The sequence below is a fragment of the Ciconia boyciana genome, chromosome 12 (genome assembly GCF_034638445.1).
Source record: "Ciconia boyciana chromosome 12, ASM3463844v1, whole genome shotgun sequence".
Lineage (NCBI taxonomy): Eukaryota > Metazoa > Chordata > Aves > Ciconiiformes > Ciconiidae > Ciconia > Ciconia boyciana.
Genome location: NC_132945.1, coordinates 15,310,746 through 15,338,560, shown reverse-complemented (window position 1 = coordinate 15,338,560; position 27,815 = coordinate 15,310,746). Strand labels below are relative to the sequence as shown.

The following is a 27,815-nucleotide window of genomic DNA, read 5'->3' as shown; positions in this document are numbered from 1 at the left end:
AAGGAAAAGGATCAGGTTAAATGTCGATATGATTGTGGCAAATTTACATGGCTTTTACAGAGATAAAACACTAACCAGCTACTTGCTGCATTTTATTCTTTGACAAGGACCTACTTATATCTCACCACATTGAAAAGACACACAAAGATATCTAAAAATAATACAACTCACTTAAGTCTCTGATGTTTCAGCCATGAATCAAAAAACCAATTGTTAACAAAATTGGATGGGAGACAGGGAATGAAAGTGAACAAGATCAAAGAGATGAGCACTTTTTTTTTTACCTTGGTTTCAGGTCTGAGATCTAGCAAGATGACCTTTCAGAATCATCTAGGAGCTGTCCAAATTAAATGCAAGCGAAAAATCAGAAAGCTCCAGCTCAGTGATCCAAAGAGGAGTGTTGGATTACCAAGTCCAAACTCACAAATGATGACTAAGTAAGAGGACAGAATGAGGTGATTTATCTTCCCTGGGCTTTCAGCTTTACATACGTCTACCAGGGATTTGGTTTTTAACTTGTATTGTAGTGAACATGCGTATGTCTTACAAGAAGAAAACATTTTAAAACATTGGTATTCTCACACAGCCAGGCTGTTGCAAAGCAATCTTCAATGACATGATCACATGCTGTTTTTCCCCACAGGATTCCTGCAGTAAGTTGGGGTTGTCTAGTGAAGCATCACCTTGCGTATACTTTTGTTGCTGAAGGTGAAAGGTGTCCTGTGAAGAAGTCAAGGAAGAGAAAGAATGTTCTCCTTTAAGGCAATTGAATCTTACCCTGTGTATGGGTGAGTACAAACCAGGCTTCACTGGTCCTTTTTTCCCCACTTTGTAGTCCTTACCCACTGGGCATCTGTGTTTGAGATCCTGGGACCTAGGCCACTCACACCTGCAGTAGTAATGATGAGGAGCTATGCTCATTCAAACCTGTATCATAGGGTTACGTAACAACAAAAAGGTTGGAAAATCAGGTTCTAGATGGGCAAAATAAGTGACCACAATTTGGGCCATAATCTGTTTGTCTCCCATTTCTCCCTGTTCTTTAATTCCATCCTTTTATCAAAGGGATGAAATCTTCTTTGTGAAGAAACAAACACTTCTCTGCTCAAAGTATTGAAACAGCATGAAAGCTTAGCTCGCAGTTGCCTCCACACTCCCTCGCCTGCTAGCTTCTAAAGGCAGACAGGAGCATTGCCCATGAGGCAGCACTGCAGAAGCAGTAACCAGATCACAACTGCTCGCTCCTTAGCAGCTTGGTTCTGTGCCTCCCTTGTGATTGCCTGGAGCAGCAGAAAATTTTGCTCAGCTGAGGCTGGAGTTTGTGCTGAGCATGTGCAAAGTGGTTTCTATTTATTTATTTTTAAAAGAAGGCTTGTAGCATTATCATGTTCATGAAAGTTGACAGCTAGATCAATACTTATTTTTGGTTGCTGATGCTTATAAAGTTACAATTTATGTTCAGTCTCACCTTTTAAGACCTGCAGGGGCTTTGTCTTTATTTTACTCCCCTGGTTTTCCAGTTAATTTCTGATGGATTTTGGAGTTTTCATATCCTGCTGCTCCCCACTATCACTATGGCTACCTCCCCCCAGCAAATCTGTTCTCCAAAGCTTATTGCTGCTAGAGCATTTCAAAGCAAAGGTGGCTCATGAGTTTCATTTCATGACTTAACATGGTACATGTGAAAGTCCTTTATGTAAAAAGTGATCGGAGATATTATTTCACTTGAACAAACACATACTAGGACCTATTTGTGCCTTTGTGGTTTTTACCTGAACCTTTTGGACCATAGAATGTTATTGACAAATTATGGGAAAAAGAGTGTTTGGAAAGGGCATACTAGTTTGAGCTGTTCATCAAACACCTGCAAAACACCTTCGAGTCTCAGTGACTCAAGGGAAAATGATGGTATCCAGAAAGGACTAGTTACCTCATTGAAGTATCATGCTTAAAAGTGCTGAGTAAACTCAGCATAGGGCCTTTGGGATCCAGTACACTGACAGCTATTATGGTAGGAGATTGAGAATGCAGATTAGACAGAAATAATCTTTGAGTTTTGTCTCCTTTTATGCTAACAAAAGAATGAAATGTAGAATCATGATTTTAGTAACCAGACACAAGCTATTCCATCCTGCAGTCATACTCAGGGAAGTGCCAGTTTCTGAATACATTGTGGATCCTATCTTGATGTGTTACATATTGAATTGGGAAAGTGACTGTTGTGGAAATGTGGTTCTCAAGAATTTTTCTTCTGGTGGACCAGAAAGCCTGCTGCGGAGCTTGTTGTGTACTGGAGTCATATCTGGCACGTTCACGGGACGCTTCTGGAGGTATAGGCCATTTTCAGCACATGAAACAGTGTTAACTCATGGGTAGCTGTAGAGCAGCTTGTATGGTCTTGCAAATCAGAATTTGGAAGCTACTGGCACAGTAACAGAACCAGTCTCCTGCTGTGTACACAGTAAACTCAGAGCAGTGCAAGAAATGTCTACAGCAGCTGTGAGCAAAATTTTTTTTGTAGTTCTGAATCTTCTACCTCACAGATCTGTTCCCTAAGGTGAACTGTGAAGAAAGGAGATAGCAGAGGAAGGAAGAATTTGATCTTGTCAAAAGACATTGTTACTCACAATTACAATTGCTAGTTCTATGTAACTTGGTCTTACCACCGTTCTGTTTTAGTCAAGCATGACAAAAAGTGTCATTAGAAGAATCCTAAAGAGTAGCAAGTCCTTGCTAATTTCTAAAAGGCTTTATCCTAACCTTGAGCAATTTTTAATTCTGCCTTGCTCTGCCTAATTACAGATCCCTGGTTATCCTCCCCTGTGCTTCCCCCTTCATGACACTTGCTTTGCATCCCACAGTTTGCATGCATATGGGAGGCAGGATCCGCATCTTCGCAGGAATCGCTCCTTTCATGCTTTGTAAGTAGAATGACACTACAGGAAACATCACTTTAGTCAAAGCAAAGCAGTCGTGTACTTTGGTGTCCTTGTCAAGTTACTAATTGCAAGGTTTTAATGTTTGAAATAGAGCGTTGCTTAACAGAAGAAGGTGACCTCCCTGTTAGCAATACCTGAGTCCTGATGAGCTTATTCACTTCCCCTCTAAGGCAGTTGTAACAAGAGGAATAGAGGGTTGGTTAGATTTCACGATTAACAATAAATGGGGGTCAGATTATTTTTGGTTTTTTTTTAACAACTGTATTTTGTAACTAGACTGAGAATGCCATCCAAAATACCCTCTAAAATCTGCAGCAACTATTAATCCAGAATAGCAGACAAAACAGAGTTTGTAAATGTTTAAATAATAGACCAGTCCTTGCCAGGTACCCACATTAAAGAATTCAGTAGTATTACATGGCATCTTGTTTACACAGGCTTTCCTGTTTGCAGGCCTTATCTCTTTGTTGTACTCACCATGTAACTGGAGGAATTGCCTGTGTCAATGCTTATGTGCATGAAAGTTATTTCTCAGGGGCTACGCTGCAGTGTGCTTGTCTGCCCTCACTAAGCACTTGGGACAGCGTGATTTCTTTGAGCATAACCTGAATTGTAGGCGCATTTCCTGACATGGGTGCAGGGAGGGTCAGGAAGAACTCCAGTTCCTCAATCCACCCATCGCTTCTCTGGCCAGCACATCAGAGATGGAGCTGGTAGTATCTAATTTGCCATGTTTATAGGCCAAACAGGAAATGGGAGAAACCGTGACTGAGGTGTGCCTTTGATTCATTGCTTTTGGTGGTGGTAACAGCACCTGCCACACCTATTGCCCAGTACTCTGAAGTCAGTCTAAATAGTGTCTTAGAAACAGCTCTGATACTACATGGGCTTAGGAAAACTCATTGTGTGAGACTGCTCACCTAGGACTTGGCGGGGAGAGAGAGCGTGCTGCCCGTGAGCAGATCTGCATGACGCGCTTCAGCCATGGAGAAATGACTGTATAGGAAATGAAGGCTTATAATGAGTATTTTCAGATTAGGAATGTATTATCTAAGGCCTGCAATGTATTTTCTAGTGCATAGCTCTGCAGATTAGACTGCAAGGACAGACTACAATGGTATCTTATCATTTATTGTAAGAATGTTAACAAACTGAAATTCTATGCAGATGCCTCTGATACGATGCTTTTAGCTTATCCTTGAGTGCTAATGTTCACAGATGACTTAAAAGTATGTTTGCTTTGGTTCTGAAAGTAGAGCTGTGGAATCTTTCAAAAATAAAAATGCTGTTTAGAGATTTAGCAACATTATGTCTCAGTGGTTCAGGCAGCTCCATGTTTGCTATAGGTATTTCACTTGCTCACCGTATGTGCCAAAGAAGGCTACAGATGTTAATGCAGGTGTTAATATTTTTAACAGGCCTCTCTCATTTTCTTCATAAGAACTTGTACAGAAATGACTTTCAACAGTCCATAGAACAAAAAGGAAAACAGTGCTTTTTTGAAAAAAATCAGTTTAGTGATAAATAAATTTGCCAGTCAGAAGCTTCCTGTAGTGGTTAGTCAATACTTTCTATAATGCATGAGAAATAAATGATAATCGATTTGTGATTAGTTATATTGATTCACTGAAAACAGCATTGCTCTTTGAGAGTTTGAATGAACTGATCACAGTGCCCAGCCATTTGTTTGTGAAAACCTGTTTTCTTAGAATTACTGAGTGACGCAGAAGAATTCCTTAGAGTTGCTAATGAATCTAACGTGGTATTTGCAGTTACTGTTTTGAGCCAAATGCAGCTTCTGGTAAAATCAACAGGGGACATGTGCGAGGACAGGTTACATATGTGAAGAGCCAAGACATCTTCCTAGGCAGAGCTCAACACCTGGGTTATGTTATAGTGCCTGGCCATATTCACTTAGTCTCAAAAACACACTTTATCTTCCTTGTCAGAGGAAATGAAGAACATGAAAACCTGCAAATCTTGATGTTAGTTTTGATTCCCATCTTGGAAGCTATTCCTTGGCATGTTGTTGTCCTCCATCCAACAGAGAAGGATCAAAGCCATTTTGCAGCAGAGGGGAACAGCAGAGACAGCCAAGCTGATCACATACTTTGTAAAGCAAAATGCAATTATTTCTCTGATACTTGCATTAATTTCTTTATAACCTATTCCTTAGATGTTGACTTGAGAGACTGTTACCTATCAGTTTCTTGGGTTTTGGCTCAAGAAGTTTGAACACTAAAGAATTACAGTTTCCAAACAAAACTGATGAAATCCTCCCTTAAACAGGAAGTGTACATGTGGAACCTTTCTTGGAAAGCATCCCCAGGTATGAAAATGCTACTTTATAAGATCTACTGTGGGTCTGATAGTACAGCCATTTCTTACGGAGTTGCATTACTAGGATTTTTCCCACTAAAATAATTGCTGTGCTGAATTTTTACCATGTCTTAATGTGGGTCTGTCATAGAAAATAGTTGATTTTAAGATATTTAGCTGTTATGTTGGTGGCCTCATCTACATTACTAACACTTGTGCAAGCACTACTGTAGACCCCTAAAGCTTCAGTATGTGCCTCAGCCTATTACTAAGCTATCACATTGTCAGATTTGATATTCAGTGGTGGTGGTAGGTGGAGGAGACTGACATTCATAAGGGCTTCTGGGACTTCTAGCAGAGTGACTAAGGAGGAGTGTTGTACAAGGTATCTCCAGTTCAGGCAAGGTTTAGGTTTAATCTTTCCTATTACACTCCTGACTCATCACACCCAATACAGCAGTGGTTTAGTTCAGGAGCTGAATGACAGGCAGCTCAGATGCCCATACATCCGGGGTGGAATGGACATCTGAGCTGTGGGACCAGTTTGTCAAGACATACTATTAGGGCTGTGATTTCAGTGTCCGCAGTCATTCACAGGGCATCATCCCAATTTGCTTTTTAGCATCAGAACTTGTGTGCTGTTTGAAAAAGAATTTTTCTGTGTAATTTGTTCTTGTAGTGGACTGAACTTGAGATGATTGCTAAATACTCATGTTAGGCAAACCAGGAAATCCATATCAAGTACCACTTAACATATTTGCATTTGAGAGAGGCAAGCGTTATGGTAATTAAATGCATGTGCAATAGCAAAATAATTCCTTGGCTTTTTCCATATAAAGTCTCCAGATGAAGAGAAGTGTCACTTGGGGATGCACTGTTCAATGCTTTTCCAGCAGCTGATCTATGCTAGGAGAGTTGCTGCTACCTGTGAGATATACCTGCTTATACACAAAATTAATTCCAAAATATGCAATCATCAAATACACTGAATTTTCATATTCATGATTTGGTTGCATGTCGTGTACTCGGTAGTAACTGAATTTGTAGTAACAGGGTTCTTGATTTGATTCAAGCATTTCCAGTCTGTGTAGAAAGGAAGAGTAAGATCCACGTAAAACTGAACTTCACTGTAATAGTTTAGAGAAAGTGTATGTGCCTGCATGTATGGGAGATACTGTATGAGCCACCAACACAGCAAGCGTGCAGGAGATCCAACCTACCCAAGAAGAGCTTGGTTTATCAAGTGTATTCTCCAGTTGATGTGCACATGCACAGTATATCCAATATCTCGAGAAGGCATCAAGTTTTGTGCGTGCTTTTTGCTATTTATGTATTGGACATGCTGTGAATTAATTGCATCTGGTAAATCTACTGCCTCTGAGAAAGCAGCAGGGTATGCAGAAATCCCAAACAAGCCTTCAGAATCTTTATATTCCCTTTGAATAAGATTTCTAGGTGGGGGAAAAAAGAGGAGCATCTAGGAAAGTCTGGACAGTAGGACTGTTTTCACGGTGATTTCTCTTAGTGCTTATCTGCTTCAGAGTTGCAGAAATACCACAATTTGCACAATTCCAGCAGCACAGAAGGACTAATCCACCTACCTGCCTGCCTCTGATGAGGCAGGCTCTGCTATCTGAACTTTTCACGCTAAGCTATCGATTTTCTTTCCAAATGCTAGTCCTCAGTATAAAAAAGGTGATGAATTAAGGCATTTCTGTCTCAGAACTCATGCTGCCAACATTTTAATTTTGATAAGAAAGAGCCACCGATACAGTCCTGAAGCACAGAAAGAATAAAATTATAGTTTCTATTAAAGATGCATTGCTTTGCTGTAAATTGAGGCTTTTCCCCTATTTTTTTTAACAGTCTAAAGACATTGATATTTGCCAGTACATTTCACTGTTAATCTGCCATTTGTAGTCAGAGGAGAACCTAACACTTGCTAAAAAAGAAAAATCCCCATACCATCACGGGTACCATGGTCATAGTAGTTTTCACATGTGAGTGAGTGAAAAGTTGGCTGTATATTTTCAATATTGGTATATTTGTCATCCCTTCACCTGCTTGTTAAATGTTTAAGACTACATAGTTACGGTCTTTTAATTCTTTTATAATCCTGTTGTGGGCAGCCTTATTATACCATCTTCATCTTCGGCAACCTTGCAGTTGTAGATTGGGAAACATCTGTATAGTTAGTAGTGAGTTTATGTTGTACAGGAATACTGGCAATAAATCTATTCTCTCTTCTACAATGAAAGATAGAAACCATTTAAAAATTCAGAGCTTTTTCTAAAACTAGTTCTTCCTGAAGTTTTTAATATTATGGGGAAGGGACAATATGCAGCTTTTCTGTCTGCTAAAGGCAAGACTGGTCTTTGAAGGACTGGTGAAAAAAGTGATCAGAACTTCTCTGTCCTCTACTGGCCCTCTAGACCACTACAACAGTCAAGTTGGAAAAAAAAGGTCAATCGGCTTGAAAGCGAGGCCCTGCCGGCCGACAGCCACCGAGCAGAAAGCCTCGGCGCAGGCCAGTACCTGAGCCCACCCAGCTGACTCCAGATCTCGCAGAGGGCGAGTCCCAGGCAGGAGCACTGACAGGAGACGTGCACGCTCCACAGAACAGGCGTTCCCACTAACGGCCGGCGCGCACCTGGCCTTGCTCCATCTTGGGGAAACTCTGGAAATACAGTGTTCGCTTAAAGAACAAAAGTAAGCGCTAACTGGTTGTAGAACTGATTAGCAAGTAGGATTAAAGTAGAGTACGACTCCGAGACAGCTTCTCTAAGTACTAAACCTTCATTTCCTCATTCCCCAGCGCCTTTTGCAGGAGAAGGAGCTGACTGTGGGAATGCCGCCCGGTGTTCCCTGTCCCCGGGAGCTATTGCGGTAACCGCCCAGGGCTCCTGGAAGGAAGAGGGCCCTGCGCCGCTGCCCCCGGCCGCTCCCCTGCCGCGGCGCGGCCCTCCCGCGCTCGGCCCGCGCCGCCCGGGCCCTCCGCCGCCCCCGCCGCCCGGCCGCGGCTGCTGCGCGGCGCCACGGCGCCACCGTGTGGGCGCGCGGGGAACGGCGTCCTGCGGGCGGCGGCGCCGCCTGGAGCGGGGAGGGTTAAGGCCTGGCAGTGGGCCTGCGCCGGCGGCTGGGGCGCGGGCGGGCCCGGGGTGGGCCCCGCCCTCGGGAGGGCCTGAAGCCGGCCCACCGCCCCCGCGGCCTCGCTGGGAGATGGCGGCCGCCGCCCCCCGCCGCGCCGCCGCTTGGCTCTGCCTGCGCGTCTGCCTCTGCCTGCTGGGGCTGCCCCGCGACGCCTTCGCCCGGGAGGCGGCGGCGGCCCGTCGGCTCCGCACTCGCGGGGCGGCGGCGGGGCCCGGAGGTGCGGCGGGGCTCGTTCTCCTGGGCGGCGGGAGGGAAGGGCCGGGCCGTGGCGCTGGCGTCCCCGCAGCTGCCCCGGGTTTGCAAGGGCAGCGGCCGGGCGGGCCCTGGCCGCGGGTCCCGGGCGCTTCGCGGTTCGGCTCTCGCAGGGCTCCGTCTGCAGCTTGGCCGGTTGCTGACTAAACGCCTTCAGCAGGTCGTACGCCGCTTGAGCCGTGATGCGGCTTGCCACCTGGAGAGGGCGTTTTTAAAAGTATACATGTAATTAATGTTTTAAAAGTGTTTTCTTGTTACCTGTTTGGAGCAGGATTATATAGCGTAACAGTGTCCGAGGTTGACCTGTGGCTTAACAGCCCTCTCGAAGCTCGTAGGCTGTAGAATGCAGCAGGAGGTAGAGCTATAAAATACCTCTCCATTCACAGCACCTTTCTGTAGCCGTCTGAACGCAGCTGAAGAAAGAACCATGGGAGGAAGCAATGACATAGGAAGGGCCGTGAAAACCACTGTAGTTCTCTCTAGGCCAAATAAGAATTCCGACACCTTGAAGGAATTAATCCCAGCGTTTACATTTCCTTCCAAAGATATTAGATGTTCTTGCGGATTTTATTTATTTATTTTCTTAAGTATACTTCAGGATAGAAACTGATAAAGAAATCTGCATAAAGTAGCCTCTGCTTACTGGAGCTCAAGTTAATATATTCCTAATTATGATTCTTCATAGATGGCATGAATGTCCTTTTTATAGTTGTGGATGATCTGCGTCCTGTTTTGGGCTGTTATGGACATAAGCTGGTGAAATCTCCAAACATTGATCAACTTGCTTCTCAAAGTATTCTGTTCAGCAATGCATATGCACAGGTGAGATAAAGAACTTAATAAAAAATGTTTTCTTTATGCAAAATAATTACTGGTTTTATCACAGTAGGTGTTAGGCAGACCATTGGAAAAAGCAGGTACTTAGGAACGTTAAGTATTTCCAGTAGAAAATAAATGGTTGGGCTGAACTGTACTGTATGAACCGATCTGTACTAAGGTGAGAAAAATGAAAACAGGGTATTTGAATGAGGATATTTGTGTAGCCCTTGGAGGAGCGTAATGTCACTCAAACATTTTCACTGTTAGCAGCAAAGTGCTGCTTTACTAAATCAGAATTCTTTCTTTTCTACTGTTTATAAACAAAGATGATTTTTTTACTTTTTAATTTTTTCTTTTGAGGAAATCTATTCTATAGACTTTTATGAAGGGACAGCTTGTGTGATAAGCATCACTCTTTAAATACAGGACTCAAAATCTCACAAATTGCTCTTTACTTGAATACTTTGCATAGGATGCCTACATTCCCAAGTTTCTCTCTGCTAAGAAATTAGAAGTTTGAGTCTAACTCTGACTGGGGATTAGGACTTTAAAGCAATAATTCTTGGCTCTTGCTAATCTGAAACAATTGGTGAGGCCTTTGGACTGTAAGCTGGATCTTCTGTATGTTTATCCTTTTCACTATTCTCAAGGCAGTCCAGATCAACTAGACTTTGGGCTTTTGTCAGCACAGTCCATCTGCCACTTCTGCTTAATTCTGTGTGAGTGTGAGCTACTAGATTTTAAAAGCACTGTCTTTAAGGCAACCTGACTTTTTTTTTTTTTGCGCTACTTGCTGCATAACCAGTTCCTAAGCACTAAAATCTTTGGTTATTCGAGGAAAAATTATAGATAGGTAAACATATATCTTGCTAAAAGCTTGCAATCGGGAATTAATATTCTTAATAAGGATGCTGTTCATTCCACCTTGAAGTGATACGAAACACTTGTTGCAGTTCCTGAGCCTTCAGATGTTTTGCCCAGCTACACCTAAGTCAGTTCGTATGTGTGTTTTGCTTTTTGTTCCAAATTGATTCTCTTTTTGGCTGGCTCTCTCCTCAGCAAGCTGTGTGTGCTCCCAGTAGAGTGTCGTTTCTTACTGGACGCAGACCTGATACTACCCGGCTGTACGATTTCTACTCCTACTGGAGAGTACATGCAGGAAACTATTCCACGATGCCCCAGTATTTCAAGGAGAATGGCTACGTGACCCTGTCTGTGGGGAAAGTTTTTCATCCTGGTATGGTTTGGATTGTCATCTGCTTAACATAAACGTGCTTAATGCGTATATTCTGACAAACAGACTTTACATATAAGTATCAACTGTGTGATTCTTGTCTACATTGACAACCTAAATCATAATCATGAGCCAGATTGTACAATGATTGTAGGTTGTCTTTAAATCTTAATTTTAAATCTTAAGGCATTCGAGATGAATATATTAGATGACTCTTGTCTAATGAATAGTTTCATATCTTGTCTAGGGATTGTGGGAATAAATGTCTAACATCCTAAAAATATGTCTGGAAGTTAGGTATCTGCTGAAGATGAAATTACTGAACAGCCTCATTATCTTAGTTCTGCATATACATGTTTCATATGTCACAATAGGCTGTCTGTCTGGATCAGGAGATATAGAATGTATGACTAATACTACCAATTAAATAGGAAATTAGTTAACTAGTTAAAAAGCAATAACACTACTGAGTTGAAAAATACTGTAATACTGACCCTCTTTTTGGTAGTTCTTTACCCCAGAACTAAACTTGTGTGGATATATGAACTTTCAGTTGATAGTAAAGCTAATTAAGGGTATACATGAACACTGTTATTAATCCTGAGTTTTTTTGGTGGGGTTTTTGTTGCTGTTCCCTCAAGTAAGGTTCTTCAAGAGGCTTGAGTCTCCCTCACCAGTAAAAGGTGTATTTCAGGGAAAAATGTCTGTCTTAAACTTTTTGACTTTTATTTCTTGGTTTTCTTTTTCTCAATTGTCACAGATCATTTAGCATATTTAAAAAAAAAAACCCTGAAAACAAGTTAAACTTGGGTTTGAGCTCTTCCTGGTTCAGTGAACTATTAGAGCATTTCTAATGTCTTTACCCTTTTCAGGGGTTTCATCCAATTACAGTGATGACTATCCATACAGTTGGTCCATTCCACCCTTTCATCCTTCAACTGAAAAATATGAAAATGATAAGGTAAGGGCGATTTGTGGGACCCTAACAAAGAAGGGTTTTCAGGATATAACCAAGTTATTTGTGTCAAGGACAGGCTATACTCTGTAGTTTTTGAGACTGCAACCTTGTGCAGGGAAACAACTAGTCCAGTGTGATATTCTGTTTCTTAGCCTTCCAAAAGAAAGCCTGTCTCTTCAGTTGTGTGTCATGTTAATGCATGTGCCCATCCTGCAGATATTTTAAGTATTTCTAAATTAGTGTTTGGAAACTGAAGTTACTGAGATACAAAAGTGCTTGCAAGAAAGAGTGGTCTTAATTTGTGTCTAGGTCATGAATTCCTCTGTCTGAAAAGTGCAGTCATCAACTTCCACACTAATCTTGCTCTGCTTGGTGAACTTCATTCAATAAAGAGCTCAGGGCTGAGCAGGTCGAGGTCGTAATTAAAATAGTCTTTAAATAATCTGAAACTTGATTGTCCGATTCAGTTCTCTAGAATGTATGTTACTCTTAAGCGTGGCCCAAAAGAATCTGTTTTACGTTTATGCAAACGTTGCAATAGCATCATGTGCGGGCGTCTATGCACTGCAAAGCTAGGAGCTCCAGCCATGAGGCTACAGACAGCCTTGGTGATGCTTTGTTCTTGCATTTACTGCTGAAAAAGACTGGTTTTAACAACAACAGTATCTGCATCCATGACATGCTTTTCTTTGTGTTCATTTAGCAACTCTCCCAAACACCCTGCTGAGGCCACCTTTTCCTGGCAACTGCTTAGTCTAATTTATCTTTCTTCACTGATTATACATCAGCCGCTGCTGGCATTTGCTCAAACTAAGTCAGTAGCTTCCAGGCAGCGTTCTAGGAGCTCTTGGGATCAGAAGGAGTGAAAACGCACATATAAAGCGTAACCAAATTCTTCCTTCTTGCCAATAGGTCAGAGATTCTATTCATCATGGAAACTGTGTGTTTTCCCATATGACTACATTTAATCTTCTGCGCAGCTTTAGAGAGGATTCTGCTTTTCCATAGACATGGAAGTTGCATTCTTCAACTCCTGAAGCTGTATGCTAATGTACTCGGCACCTTTAGTGTTCAAAGAAATTGTGAAATTCCTTTTTGTATCCAATCTGCAGTCTTTTATTGGTAGAAGGACTGAGAAGAAAATTGGTTTGAAAGTTACAGAACAGAGGATTTCTTCTTTGCTTTTACAGAAGTTAAGTTACTTAACTAATTCTTTTTTTTTTTTTAAAGACTTGTAGGGGAAAAGATGGAAAACTGTATGCTAACTTGGTGTGCCCAGTGGATGTGAAAGAAATGCCTAGTGGCACCTTGCCTGATATTCAGAGCACTGAAGAGGCCATACGCTTACTGAATGTTATGAAAACCAACAAGCAAAAATTCTTCCTGGCTGTTGGTTACCACAAACCACATATCCCACTGAGGTACCCACAGGTGAGGAAACTCGAGCCTGCAGGGAAAGGAACTCAGACAAGCTTTGCTTTTGCTTTTGAAAGCTGTTTCCAGCAATAAATGCTTTATTGCTATTGTTTCTGGAAGGCAAGCTGAAAACCAACCTTGATTTGGTGTAACTTTAGCAGTCGCCTGTGTTGCGTTTCAGAATGTTTAATGAGAATGAGTTGTGACCACTCAGCCAAAAGCCAGGCTTCTACCGCCGTAATAGTGACTGCTATTGCATGGAGATAGTGTTCAGCTTGATGGAGTATGACATAATGAGGCCTTACAAGATCTTGTACTCCGTTCCCTGTTTGAGTTGGTGGCAAAACTCCTACTCATTTCAGAGGAAGTGATGTTGGACCTTTTGTTTCAGTGTTGCTTTGAGATACAGGAGGCTGTTTTTAGGTACTTACTAACTCAGTATTTTTCAGGAATTGGTTGGGGCTGACTAGCCTAGTATTGTTACCTTTTACACTCTGGGGGAGTGAAGCATTGTAAACTGTAAGAATATTAAAGGGTCATGCAAGGGGATATGGTTGCTGCTTTACAACACAAAGTTTACAATAGACCTTAGAGGTCAGTCTTTCTGTGTGTTTGTATTGTAAAGGAATTTCTGAAGTTGTACCCCTTGGAAAACATCACATTAGCCCCAGATCCCTGGGTGCCTGAGAAACTACCTCCTGTGGCGTACAACCCCTGGACGGATATCAGACAGAGGGATGATGTGGAAGCATTAAATGTTAGTTTCCCTTATGGACCACTTCCAGATGACTTCCAGGTAAGCTGTCAATACAGTGCACTGAAGTCAAACTGCCTTAACTTCTTCAAATGCAAGGGAGCAGTTGGCTGCTCTTACATGTTCCCTGGTATTCAGCAACTGACAGTTTGCAAATGCTACGAATTCCCTGCCTTGCATACTGTCACCTCTAGCTTTGTACACAAACCTTCACTGTAACTGCAGTCAGGCTAGTGGGGGCAGGGAGGAAGAGGTCGGCTGTCGAATAGTGATAGTAGTATGTGCTCCTGGTTTGTATATAAGGGAATGTATGTAGCAGCTACCAATGTTGTGTTTGTTTTCATTATCTGAATCTGTTTATCTGTTTCAAGCCACCACTCGGTGTATCTTCTTTTGCAAGGTTTTCCTTGACTGTCCAGTGGTTATGCCAAAATAAGGTTGCACTGACTGGACCCTGAGAGAAGCAGAACTGATTGGTTTGCAACATCTTGCTTGAAAGAACTTCTAGGAGATAGATAAAATTTTCTAACTGCCCCCTCCCTGTTTACCTTTTCTGGGACATTAATCGGGCCTCAGACACTTAAGAAATAAAGCTTTGCAAGTAAAATCCTTTACTTACACAGCCACCCACTGCTTTTCCTGTGTGTGTGTCTGGGGAAAAGCTAACTTTTTTCCTCTCTCCCCTGTTTTCTTAACTTGCAGCGGCAGATTCGTCAGAGCTATTATGCAGCAGTTTCTTACCTGGATACGCAAGTTGGTCTGCTCTTGAATGCTTTGGATGATGTAGGACTCTCAAATAGCACAATAGTAGTTTTTACTGCTGATCATGGTAAACATTTAGATCTTTCTCCAGCTCACTGTTAATAACTTAACTGTGCAACTCAGTGCTGGGATACTAATCAAGTGTGTGTTTATATAATGTACGGGAGAGCTACCATACCTTGCATATTTGGCTAGTCTGTCTCTAATTAAATGGACTGACACAGGCTTTTGTGGCTGTACAGTCCTGTCCCCCTGCAGGCACCTCTCTTTAATCAGGTTGAGGGTTTGCTAGTGAGTGACGAGACTGTCTTTCAAGACACTGGCCTGAGCTTGGTGTATTCCCACCTCCTGTCCAAGGAGTGACTTGCTGGGAACAGTGCTGTGAGAGGATAACGACCACTCCTCCCCCCTTACAATTTGTAGAGCCATCTGGTACAGTGGGTGACAGGCTTTCTCATTAACTGCTGAAGTGTGTTTTCTTGCACTTGTCATTGCTGCTTGCAGAGCATCTAAACTGATAGTAATATGGCTCCCCCCTCATAATTGAGGCGTTGCACAGTCTGGATCCTGCTGGTAAAAAACCTGAATTTCAATTGTGGGACAAATACCTCGAGCATTTAATGTTTGTTTCAATATTCTAATTCTCATTAAAATACCCTCCTCATGATCCCTTTAATTGGGGGATGGCTTAGCTGACTTAACAGTTAGGATATGGCTTAACTTAAATCAATTTAAAGTCACGTATTTAGTTAATTTGCATTGACTTCTGTGAGTGTGTGTGTATAAACAAGCCCTTATGAGTTGTAGAGCAATGGGATTAGTACTTCTGGTGCTAAAGTGACTCTAGATGTTCCTTCTGGCTTGCCACTTTGACTTGGACTTTCCGTTGTAAACTGAATTCCTCTTTTCCTTGCTGTGGTTAACTGTCAACAGTTGGTGTTTCCAGTCCCATGGCTAGCAAAGTGATCCAAAAAGATCATGTGTTAACGTAGCTGTCATAGAGCTCCTTTGTCTTCCCCCAAAGTGAAGTTGGCAATAAATCTGCCTGGAAGGAAGTCATGTTGGCATCTCTTCCAAGAGGAAGAGGAGAGCTAAAGAGTTTTGATCTCTATTGCTTCCTCAGGGGTAACATCCTGATACGGCAGTCTGGCATAGATAGCAGCCTTGGCTCCAAGGGATGTTCAGTTGCAGCGTTAACAGGAGTATTGGAGAGCTGGCAGCTGCCCAAAACTTAAATGAGTGCTTTGTGGAGTTGATCTGGAGACTCTTGCAGGCACTGTAACACACCCCAGTTCCTCTTTTCTGCTATTTTAATGCTGGTTTCCTAATTCTAATCTAGAGTAGGGGAAATAAGGGAAGGTGTAATTATTTCCTTAATAAAAGAGTATCAAGTTGCAAGATTTAGGTGGCTGTTGAAATAGCTTTCACATTAGAGAAAAATCTTGTAATATGTAAATACAGATTGTTACTTGCCTTTTAATATAACCGTGATAACAGACTAGTGGCCTCAACAGCCAGAGTCAATTTATAGTGAAAAAGAAATGACTACTAAATTACAACCCAGTATCTGCTCTGAATTGTATTCTTTGTCATCTAGGATGGTCCCTGGGAGAACATGGTGAATGGGCAAAGTACAGCAATTTTGATGTTGCTACCCGTGTGCCACTGATGTTTTATGTACCAGGAATGACAACTTCCTCTGTTAGTCAAGGAGAGAGGGTCTTCCCCTACCTTGATCCTTTTAGCCATATTTTAGGCTTGGTACCTCAAGGTAAATTTCCAGCATTTATTTTTTCTTTGCAGTGGATATATATAAAGGGGAGGTGGTGATGTAATGATACTTTGCCTGCAGGCAGCTTGAGTCAGTGTCATTGACTGTGCTGCTTGTACTGATGGAGAACAAGATGGTGAAGGGAATCCTTGGACACAAACTCTTACTTTGGTTAGATCTGCTTTAGTGGAAACAGCTAGATGTCTGCGTTAACACAGCAGGTGATTTATTTTTGTGTGATGTAGACACCTAAGAGGATACTTGACCTACCTTTTGTAGTGGCGGCTGCTGTCTTTCTAACAGTGATTAGTAAACATTCTCTGTGTAGCATCTGTACTTAAAATGATGGCATTGAAACTGTTTTGATAGAGGCACTCTCATGTTAAAACTATTGACACTGGAATTTGCTTTGGCTTTCTGAAGAGTTCTTTTTCAAAGTAATGAATATTATTGTCTTGAAGGCTGCACATTTGAGAAACATAAGTGCAGAAACTTTCTTGTTAAAAATACTTCATAAATGCATAGACTAGCATCTTCAGAGCTAACTGCCACACCGTAATTGCCTTGATTTTTGTTACCCCACAAATCCAGTACAAAGCACTTTCAATAAAACACCGACTTAATTATCAGAATAAGTTTCTAAAAATGTTCCACCAGTGTCTGTCAAACAGTCATGTTCCATAACTTGTATTTTGATCTTTCTTCTAGGACAAAGCAAAAAAGTGGTTGAGCTTGTGTCTCTGTTTTCAACGCTTGCTGAACTTGCTGGCCTGCAAGTTCCTCCTGTGTGCCCAGAGACTTCATTTCACGTTGCACTGTGCACTGAGGGGGCAAGCATTGTCCGGTATTTTAATGCCTCTGAAGAGAAGGTGGAGGAAGAGAAGGATGGGTGTGACGACACTTACAGGTGTTTCAATGAAGAACCAGTTGCTTTCAGCCAATATCCCCGGCCTGCAGACACTCCTCAGTGGAACTCTGACAAGCCGAAGCTGAAAGACATCAGAATCATGGGCTATTCCATGCGTACAGTTGACTACAGGTATACTGTATGGGTTCAGTTTAATCCTAACAACTTCAGTGCTAACTTTGAGGATGTCCATGCAGGAGAGTTGTACATGGTGGAGACTGATCCAAACCAGGATTATAACATCTATAACAATACCTCACATGGTTGTTTTTTCAAAAAAATTCTTGGCTTCCTGAAGCACTAGGGTTCAGAAACTTCCTCGTGCATGTTCTTGCAACTGAAGTAACACTTCCTTTTTTTTGTATAAAACCTTTCTGTTGTACAGAAAACACTTGGATTGAATTAAAATCCTGTTTGTATCATAACACTAGCTATTGCCTCTGTCTTGTTACAGCCCTTGTTACACTGAAGTAGTCGGTGAGCTTCTGCAGTCATGTTTTCAAACACAAGCTCACAGCACTTCTGAAAAGGCCACACAGGGTATGCAGGCCCATACTTTGAAACATCTCTGTGGTCTTCTCTTCTGTAGTGAATGAAGAATTCAAATTCCTTATCTGTGCTGAAACTGCTGGTGTGAAAGGTGGAAAAAGAGAAATTTCTGTGTTTGAAAGGCTGTGCAGAGAATGTGTGTCAGTAAACAGGTCCTGTCCATTTTACCTAGGAGATGTGGGGCTGGAGCGGTCAAGGAGACATTTGATAGTGCTGAAGGACTGAGGTGTCTGCTGTCATCAGCCTTATCTCTGACTAGAGCAAAAAGAGAAACTTCATGTATTTAATTCAAAAATTAATTGCTTTAATTTGGAAATTCATGCTTCTTATCATACAGGAGTGGATCTGAATTTTTAATTGTGTATAAAATGAGTGCTTTCATGACTGAAACGCTGTAAGACTGAGGGGTTATGGTAACACCAGTATGCTCTTCCATGGTTTCTCATGAGGATTGGTCCAATGAGGCCCCGCAGGTGAAAAGAGGGAAACCTTTAGCTGTTGGAGCTTGCTGGTTGCTGTAGGTGCTGAACTGCTTAGTGCACTTGAGGGCTGTCATGTTCAGTGACAGAAACTTGGATCTTTGCATTCTTAGGTGTGAAGTGGGGCTTGGGAGTCTTGGTTTTGGACTAGGATAGCCAAAAGCCTCCCATTTAGTCTTAAGCTTTTAGTGTGGCATTTAGCAACACAGGATGTGGAGCATTAGTTGTCCCAAGCTATGCTGGTAGGTAAATTTCCATATGGCCAAATGTGTTAAGGTAAGTATGTTTGGAGCTTGTATCTGAGAAAAAAGTTTTTGAGTATTCTATTTAAGTGCTACCTCTACCTTATGCTCACAGCCACAGGGTACACTAGTCCGATGGCAGTAATTTGTGTTGTAATTTGTGTAATATCAGCCTGCTGGATTCTGCAATTCCGTCGTGGTAATCGAGGCTCTCGGAATTTGTACCTTAACAGATAAGAGCTTGTTGAGACACGGTGCTAACTCCTGCTACCTTCCTCGATGAACTGCTCCAATTCCTACAAAAAGAAAAAGCCAGCCATTATGTGTCTTCCTCAGATAAATTGACTTTAATATCCTAGAGAAGCCACAGACATAACTTTATTTCATTAAAATCCATGTGACAGTCTTATTCCTAATTAATGTAGAGATACCCACCATGAATCTGATTCTCTGTTAGAAGACAGAGGTTATTTAGTGCCTTAAACTCAATTAGAAGAATATATTTCTTATGAACTTGTCATTTGTTTTACTCAGCCCAAGATGCTGTGTGTTCTGCAGCATTATTATTCCTGATGAAAACGTATTTTTCCCCTCACTTACACGTGTATACTTAGATCCTCAGCTGGTGTGAAATACTGGAGTTGCATGTAGCAGATTCGATGTAGGTATACCAATTTCACACTGATTGAAGGTGTGTTTTATTGAGAACGGTGCCAGGCAGAGATCGGGAGTCTGCAGCAAGAGCTAATTATATCTCTGACACATTTTCCTTCAAAGGAAAATCAAATATTGGGAAAGTTATTTTGGGGGGATGTATTGAAGCGTTAAGGATTAATCTAAATCTCTGGTATGCTAGGTCAGTAATACAATGTACATTCAAAATTGATCTGGCAAATGGGTATTATCTTAGACTTGGCTAGCTGAGCTCTGCATTTTTTTCTCTTGCTAAAACACTTGTAAAAAAAAAAAATTGGGGGGGACTTAAAATTTTAACATGTAGATAAATTATTTAGGAATTTACTTGGATGAAAACATTCTTGTACATACCCTGCTCTAAGCCTCCCATCACTTTAGGCAATTTAATTTTTCAAGTGGAGATAAAAGTCCTGCTGCTAGGTGATGAGTATTTTTTTCCTCAAGTCATTCTCTTTATATTGGAAGGGAAAAGCTGCCCTTGACCTTCCTTAATCAAAATCCAGTAATCTTTTGGGGAGACATGAAACAGAATTGTCTCTGACAGCCAGTGAATCAAGACTGGTATCCACGTGCTCAGGGCAAGGACATTCTTGAATAATTGCACAAGTCACTGAGCAGGACTGCTGCCCACCTAGCGAGCAGTTTCCTTCTGCCTATTGCGGAGCTGAGGCATAACGCTTTTGAGGATAAGCGAGGCATAGCAGTAAAAAAAGCTTTACTCTTGCAAGTGCTATGTGAGTTAGTTTTTTATGGAATTGGTTGAGCAAATGCAAAACCAGCGGAGACAAAGGGAGAAGGCACATTTTTTCAAACAAACCAAAACGCTGCTTCTCCTGGAGAGCCTGAGCAGGAGAGCTGTAGGCTTTGCTAGGCTGAGCAGCCTCCACTGAAGAACAAAAGAGCTTAACAGGAGCAATAAAAGTAAAGTGCTCTTGTGAACAGCACTCTCTCTAGAGGGAAGAGGATGCAAGCCAAGCATCAGGAAATAAATGAGATGCCAGTGCTGAGCCTATTTCTCAGGATGGCACCAGAACAGCTGGAAGAACAACATGATGCTGCATCAGCAGGCACTGTTACCTGTGGTTCATGTATGGAGAGATTCCGCTGGGACCCCAGAGTAGCCGTTGTAAGCACTTGGCACAAAGCAGAGTCAGTAAACAGGCCTCTGTTAATAAGCTAATGTGCAGGAGTGATTAAGCAATGGAATTAAAATTTTGGTTCCTAAACAGCTGTACATCACTCAGTTGTAACTCATGACATTGTTTCTATTCTATAGATGTACAACATCCTAAAAATCAAAGTTTTTAAAGCAAAGTAAAAAATATGCTACGTACAAAGTAGAATCAATAGGAATCTTTAAAAAAAATGGAGATGTTTGTAACACTCTACTTGAATGTTTACAGCATGCTGTTTGCAAAGGAAAGATTTGGGTCTAATTTCAGGCATGCTGTGCACACTGGAGTGTATGAAATGCTGTAGCTACATACTGTGCTGTGCAACAGATTGGAATCCCCCCTTTGGCCTGCGCTCTGTGCTTGCTGGGGGCAATGGGGTACGGTTTGAATGCGTTGCGGATGTTTTTGTGCGGTGAGACAGGCAAAGGCAGCTGAGTGGCTGGCTATTGGTCAGATGCTACCTAATTAATCACTGTTGCATGTTAATTATGTATTAGTGACTTGCTGCTGTGTTGTATTGGTCAAGTGGAGTCCCCTGCTGGAACGAGTGTTCCACAGCATGATGGATGGGATACATCCCTGATCGAAGCATCACGTCTGTTTCTTAATTCCCGGTGCTAATGTGTATTTTCTCTGATAGGCAGCAGTATCACCATTAGCAAAATGGCCATAATGTCATGGTCAACACCCAGCTTTTGCAGGGTGCTGTGCTCAGCTTATGTTTCAGACCTTTAGGACAGAGAGAGTCTCAGGCTGTATTTGGGAAGTGCCTGGTGGCTGCAGCTGATATCCTTTGTTGAATGTGGAATTCTTTTTTTTTTTTTTTTCCTTCTAGTGGTTACTTAGCATTCAAATGTGAAACGCTACATAAAGGAATGAAATTACCCTCTTGGTATCTAGGTTTTCCAGCACTTTATAGTTTTCTAGGCTATAGACCTTCTTGCTCTTCACATCAGAAACTCCCAGCCAAGTTAAGGTGACTGTGTCAAAACTTTTTATGCCTCTGTGTTGGACTTCCTAGCTAATGAAAATTATCTTCAGATCTGCATGGGTGGATCTTAACTCCAATGTTCTTCTCTGCCTACATGCACAGATCTTCTTTTAAAGTCTGTGGGAGTTCTGCTTGTGAAAGAAGATAAGACTACCAATGTCAAGATCCACCATATGAAGCAGCAAAAAGAGCCTTTTGCCCTCTATGTTTAACACTTGGCTCAATGCTGAGTAGTAGAAGAACATTTTTATTCAGCAGCATGTGAAGGCCCCAACTATAATGGAGCTTTGAGTAAGCAAGAGGAAATGGCAAAATTTGTGATATTTCTGTAGGTGTAGTTGGACATGGAGTGGGGATAATAGACTGAAGCAGCAGAGAGGAAAGGAACAGTAAGATGTAATGAACAGTGAATTCGGATATAAAGTAATGATCTGAAAGATTAGGATCTAGCAAGAAGGCAGAACAGAAATCTAGAGAGAGCAAGACTGGAAAGGGAAATACTTTATATCTCTGGTTTCAGGCACTGCAGACGTCTAAGGGTACTCAGATCTTCCTGTTTCTGCTCTAACTCATTTCTGTGGTTTAGGTATAAAGTCTCTAAGCTCTGTACATGTTGTGATTGACTGCACAAGTTCTTTGAATTTATCTCTGAAGCACTTTCGAAAATCTACCTCTGGACAGTGTGTTGTGATTTTGTCCTGAGTATACTCAATTTGGCGTTATCCAGGTATTCAAAACCCTTGCTCTTTTCTTTTGGTTCTGATGCCATAGTAGAATCAGTGTCTTTAATTTCTAGTACGTTAGGCACTTGTGCTGGAGATTCCCAGTTTACCCCTTACGGTGCAACTGAAGAGCAGTTACCTATAGGTTACGTATTCCTAACTGGCTGAAGGTGCTCCATGGCCAGCCTGCACTAAATGTTCAGCAGATCTCTGGGCTGGATTCCTCTTAGGCAGCCCGCTGAAGCTGCTTGGTAACGTGGATACAGATGAAGTCAGAGTCTGGTCATGCTTCAGGGCTCTGTTGGGCTGCAAGTGTGTCTGCAAGTCTTAGGAACAAAGTCTTGCTTATGCATCTTTTGTAGAGATTATAAGAGCTGGCTAAGTACCATCTGACTGCGGTCTTTTTTTGGTCAGGAAAATGTTTATTTGATTAAATCAAACTGTCTTATGTAGAGATATTGCTTTGGTGACAGTTTTATTGAAAAGTTTTGCTTTGATAAGATCAGGGACCTTTGCTTCAATTTTATTTCGATTTTTATTATATAGCATAATTTTGACATAATATAAAAGGGTATTATAACAAATGAGAATGCAATTACTTTGTGAAAATAATAAAGTCAAAACAAAAAATTTTGACCTCATAGAAGGAAAGTATTCGCCTTTGTCAAAATGAAATGGCTCATTTCACAAGTGTCAATTCAAGTTTTTAAACTGGAATTTTTTGTAATTTTTGTCTTGCAAGAAAACTTCGAAAATATTGGCAAAAAGTAAGTGATGGAAAAATCCCAGTTCATGCAGCTTCTCATGGTATTAAAAATGCCAATTCTAATCTGGCTCCACAAATAATTATTCACATTTGCATAGTGTTGAATGCTGGAGTTGGATTTAGGCTGTTTCTGTTTGCAGTGCTCTAGAAAGAGAGTGGTATCTGTGCCCCAACGCTCAGACTACATGGGAGGGGGTAGTCAGGGAAGAAGACTGCTCTTTTACAGGTCGGGGACTCCAGCCTAGAGAGCTGAAATTTTTACTCAAGGCTGGACAAGAATTGTGAGCAGACATGGATCTAAAAGGACATTGATTCCTTATCTGGTGCTTTTAACCCGAGGCTGTTTCTGCTTTTCCACAGCTTTCCGAATGTGGTCTACAGATGACATGAAGTAGTTTTAGTCAAGGAGGTGCTGCCATAAAGAACAGATGCCCAACTGGAAAAGGCTAGTGTTAATTCTTCTCTGAAAAAGGGAGCAGCAGCTTTTTCTTCCGTTTCCCCTCTTACTCCCCCACCGTCCAGCTTTGTTGTATTGCCTCGCAGGCTCACCCCGATCCTGCTGTCGGAAGGACGCTCCTCCTGCCCGCCTTCCTGGAAAGCCAGGCTACACAGCCCCTGCAGAGCCAAAGAAATGCTTCCCCTGGCCAGAGAGCTGCAGTGAATTTTAAGCAGGGCTTTCTCTCCCAACAAATTGCCCAATAAAAGGGCAAGTATTAATCACATGTCTGGAAAAAGTTTGTTTTGATCTCTGTGTCTGCTCTTCCAGCTTTAAAGAACAGAGCCTTTTCTGAAATACTTTCCTAGTAATAGAATTAGGATATAATTCCTAGAAGACAAATCTCGGCAGGTATGAAGTGTATAATATCTATCCTTGATTGAACCTACAGCCTAGCCTAATACTTCCCACATTTTCCTGTTTTCAAAGTGAGTTTGATCTTGTGCTGAAGGAAATTATTCTCTTTACTTGAGACCTCTCGAATATTTCACAGCAAGAAGGATGTGATCCATTACTTAGGGAGCCCTCATTACATGCAGCTGTGGGATACTCATCTTTTTCCTTTATCTGCTCTGCTGGAAAATTTGGATACCTTGTTTTACTAAACAAAATCAAGGTCAGGGGTGTTAAAAACAAATAGATTGGCTTATTGAACTTGATAGTATAATCATTTTCTTGTCGCCAGCTTTAGCTTTTCTTTGCTGAAATAAGATTAGCACAGATTAAAGCTATTTATTTTGGAGGTATAGCATTCTGGACAGGGAAGCTGTGATGGGTTTGCTTTAAATGGGTCTTCATATTTGAAGAATTTGCAAACCCTCATTTCTTTTGAGGGTTATTTGTTTCTGTAACTCTTGCCTGCAATTACTCTTTTCCAAGATAATACTCGGTGGAAACACCTCGAGTATCTTCTATATTTGTTCCATGTTGCTCTATTAAAGCAATGATGTTCTTTCTGATGTAAACCCATGCAAATGAGATCAGAATTTTTCACTGCCTTTGTAAGTGATGGTTTGTCTAAGGATTCTTTTAATATTCACTTTGTGAAAGAAATAAGTGCTAACCTTCATTTACCTTTATTAAATACAGATAGGCCCTGACCTAATAAAGCACTAAGCCATGCACTTAAGTGTTTTACTGAACAGGAATGTACTTAAGTGTGTTAGCTAAGTATATGTTTAAAATGCTTTGCTGAACCAGTGCCAGAAGACTGGCACCTGCATCCCAGTGCTCGTGCTACCAAAGGAAGCCAGTGGGCTGAAGAGACCTGCCTGAGTGGGTAACTGAGTACTAGTAAGGTTTCTTTTCCACTAGAAAAAATTATCTTGGTGCTCTGTGTTTTAAGGTCAGTTGTCCACTTTTCAGGGATGTATTGGGTTTACGTAGCAAGGTTTTGGTGGCACAGGGTGGAATTCCTGTGCTTGTTAGGCTTCACAAGGCTCCCCCATTTCTCCCTTCTCTCTCACGCCCATCTATTAGTTTGAAACAGTAGCCAGGTCTGGATTTCTCAACGTTTCTTGTATCCTTGATTGCAGATCAGTAACATTTCACTTCCCTTGAGAGGTTTAAATGAGTCACAAGACATTAAAACTAAAAACTAGGAAGTGTAAACACATGATGTTCCTACATCAAATCTCACCCACAAACCCCATGTAAACCTTCCATCTGCTTTACAGATAGTGCTTGTCTACACTTTGCATTGCCTCTTCTTCGTGACCACAGCTGAAAGGAGGCAAAAGTCCTCCAGCTTTTCACTTCTTTGTTAGGATTTTGTAATAGTTCTTCAGATGTCATCTGCATGTGGGAGCGGCTCTGCCCTGTAATTCCACAGCTCCTCGACTAGAGGTCAGTAACACATCAAAGAACAGGAGACAGAAAACCATAAGCTGTGGGATATTAGCTACCATTAGACATTTTATTTTGCATTTGAAATGAAGACTTGTGATATGGTTAATCATCAGCTATAAGTCACTGAGATATGTGACCAGAGTAGTGGAATGCTTCTGTTGTCCATTTTTTCGTATTAGAAGCATGTTGGAAGTAGTGCTTCCAAATTTTAAACCATAAGAAAAATTATCACCCTTTTAATATCATTTGTTGTTATATAGTAAGTTGCACGTTTCCATGTGCTACGTAGTTTAGAAAAACACTGATTTCTAGGAATTTTTACTGCTAAATACTTATATAATCTCTTCAGTTGCATTGGCGTTTTCTTTACACAGTGCTAGCTAATGTGCTTGGAAGAAAAGATCGGTGTGTGAAGCAGCGGTGGTTAAAAGCAGATTACTTTACAAATAGGCTCAAAGTCCTATTTGTCATGTCCTTACAACTTCATAGAGTATAGAATAGATCAGTCACTTTTTAATAAAGGGTAAGTTTAGGAATGCTTAAAGGTAAAATGGAGATTTTTTTGTTTCAATTTACTTTGAAAGTAACCCTTATTGTTCCTGTAATCATTCCATTCTTTTTTTTTTTTCTGCTAAACTGTTCCTGCTCGGTGATAGAGGAATAGGTCATCTGGACAATTAAAAAACAATTTATGGAGCAGCTCTTTCTCTTCCAGATGCATTTCTTTAAAGGATGTCTTGAACTGTGCTGCTATTTTAGTAGCAAGTTGTTCAAATACATACTGTGAATCATTCCTCCATAGAAGCAAGCACAAAGGATTCTGTTTGTATTCTTTGAGTGTGTCCTGTCCTGAAAATACTCATTTCCTTTATCATGACTAATGCCATTACTGAGTGGTTTTGCTGAGACATTTAGTTCAGCTGCGTTCATGACCATGATTAGTGCATTTGTCTCCAGCTAAAATGCTGATTCTTATTTGAATGCTGCATTCCTAAGAGCTGTGCTCTGCTCTAACTCTTTATGAAGGAGAAATCGCTGTTTCCCAGCATTCTTGTCTCAGCTAAGTTGATTTCCCTCCCCGCCCCCTGCATAAAGAAGCCTAGGCCAAGGCATTTCAATAGTCTTCGAAACAGCCTACACAAGTCCTGTTTCCTTCCCTCACACCAGTTTTACACTTGCAAGCTACATTGTGATTTATGCCAGAGTTAGTAAGAGTGGAACCAGACCTAGTATTTCTAAAATATAAAATATTAACAATTATAATGAATGGTGTAATTCTAATGAATAATATCAAGATGAGAGATGCAGGCCTTTCTCAATGTAATGGCACCCAAGAGTGACAGGCCTGCCATCAGTCCAGACCCCCAAGACTTCACCAAGCTCATTGCACTCCAAAAATCTCTTACTGAAATATGACAGTAAAGGTGGTTATGCTATCTAGCACAGGTTTCTCATGAGCTTGGCTCAAAACTGAGCCAAAGACTTAACTTCAGCTGGATTCTGCACTTTGGCTCTTTGTCTTTTTTCTTTTCCTTTTCCCCCCTCTTTAAATTCAGGAGAAGCACAAGAAAGAATAAAACAAAGTCTCTGAGATGTGTTTTATCAGTGTGGGTTGGTTACTATCTGTACAGAGGAGTTCATAGGGAACCTGTTGTATAGGGGGAATATAAAGTCATGTTTGCATTAAGAAACTCTCAGTGTAATTTGAACTGAAAACTTAAAGATAGAAAACCAGGTCAGTGGGGCTCCTGTTGTGAGCTGCAAACACAGGAGACCTCTTGTGTTGGAGCAGCAAAATGCATTAGTCTAAAAGTGGCTGGTTTTAAGAAATGATTATGCCTTGGAAATGTTATGGGCAGGACAATGGAGATGAGTTTGAGGGTTGGTATTTAGTTTTGTAAGGACATTATTAACAATAGTTACACTTGGAACTGGGATCAGGCTGAAAAGTAGTGTCCTTTTCTTCAGTTCTCTTCTCCAGGCAGTCTTCAGGCTGTGCAGCGGCTTAACTCTTGTGGCCAGCTTGCACTTTCATGATTACTACCTCACGATTAGTAACCCTGGCCCATTTGGTGTGATACCAGCACCTCCCCCTTTAGCACCAGCAAGGCAAAAAGTTCTTTATAGACAGCAGTCGCTGACTGGAGGTTGAACAGTATAATTGCTTTTAAAAGCCCAGTGCAGTCATCTCTCAGGGTCTGGCATCTCTGTTTCTTGAGCTTGTACCTTGGCAAAGCACCCCACTCCAGCCTGCCAGCTCCAGAAGTGAATGGTGACAGGCCATCATCATCTGTTATCCTGTCATTCAGTTTTTAAATGGAAACCCAAGCTTGTGGGGTAGAAACTCATTTCATGCATTTGATCATTGAATGAATAGGGGAAATGGGAACTCTGTTTTTTTCCAACCTCTTTCATAAAGTAAATCAAGTTCTCTGCTGGTGTGACTGCATGAAAGCCACTGGGATTAGCAGATTTGCATTGTTTCACTCAAATGGCAAAGGTAGCTTTCTAGTTTAAGTGGTGCCATCTGTTTTTTTTACCAGAAAATGTTCAGTGTTTTGAATCTCCCA

General features: G+C 41.4%; 2 protein-coding genes across 3 annotated transcripts in view; both read left to right on the top strand.

Moving 5' to 3' along the window:
* The window catches only part of LOC140658330 (protein EOLA1-like), a 31,516-nt gene extending 30,740 nt beyond the window's left edge, over positions 1 to 776 (top strand). The window contains exon 4 of the mRNA XM_072876572.1: positions 644 to 776. Coding sequence (XP_072732673.1) covers positions 644 to 761 — 118 coding nt within the window. The 3' untranslated portion in view covers positions 762 to 776. The remainder of the gene's footprint in view (positions 1 to 643) is intronic.
* Positions 769 to 17,698, top strand: IDS (iduronate 2-sulfatase). Of its 2 annotated transcripts, none has more exons than XM_072876566.1 (9): positions 769 to 788; positions 9,346 to 9,482; positions 10,539 to 10,716; positions 11,586 to 11,674; positions 12,902 to 13,102; positions 13,713 to 13,883; positions 14,544 to 14,670; positions 16,201 to 16,374; positions 17,083 to 17,698. In XM_072876566.1, the coding sequence occupies exons 1-9, from the start codon at positions 785 to 787 to the stop codon at positions 17,583 to 17,585; spliced, it is 1,584 nt and encodes a 527-aa protein (XP_072732667.1). In that variant the 5' UTR covers positions 769 to 784; the 3' UTR covers positions 17,586 to 17,698. The 2 variants fall into 2 exon arrangements, with proteins under 2 accessions (XP_072732667.1, XP_072732666.1); XM_072876565.1 differs by lacking the exon at positions 769 to 788 and adding an exon at positions 8,428 to 8,625 and having other exon boundaries at positions 17,083 to 17,697.
* Positions 17,699 to 27,815: the final 10,117 nt, after the last annotated feature.

Excerpts from the sequence above, each read along its gene's own strand:
- IDS (XM_072876565.1), top strand. The coding sequence starts at position 8,478 with ATGGCGGCCGCCGCCCCCCGCCGCGCCGCCGCTTGGCTCTGCCTGCGC. Across the intron at positions 13,103-13,712 it reads TCCCACTGAGGTACCCACAG|GAATTTCTGAAGTTGTACCC; the intron begins GTGAGGAAACTC and ends TGTATTGTAAAG. Across the intron at positions 16,375-17,082 it reads TTTAGGCTTGGTACCTCAAG|GACAAAGCAAAAAAGTGGTT; the intron begins GTAAATTTCCAG and ends TCTTTCTTCTAG.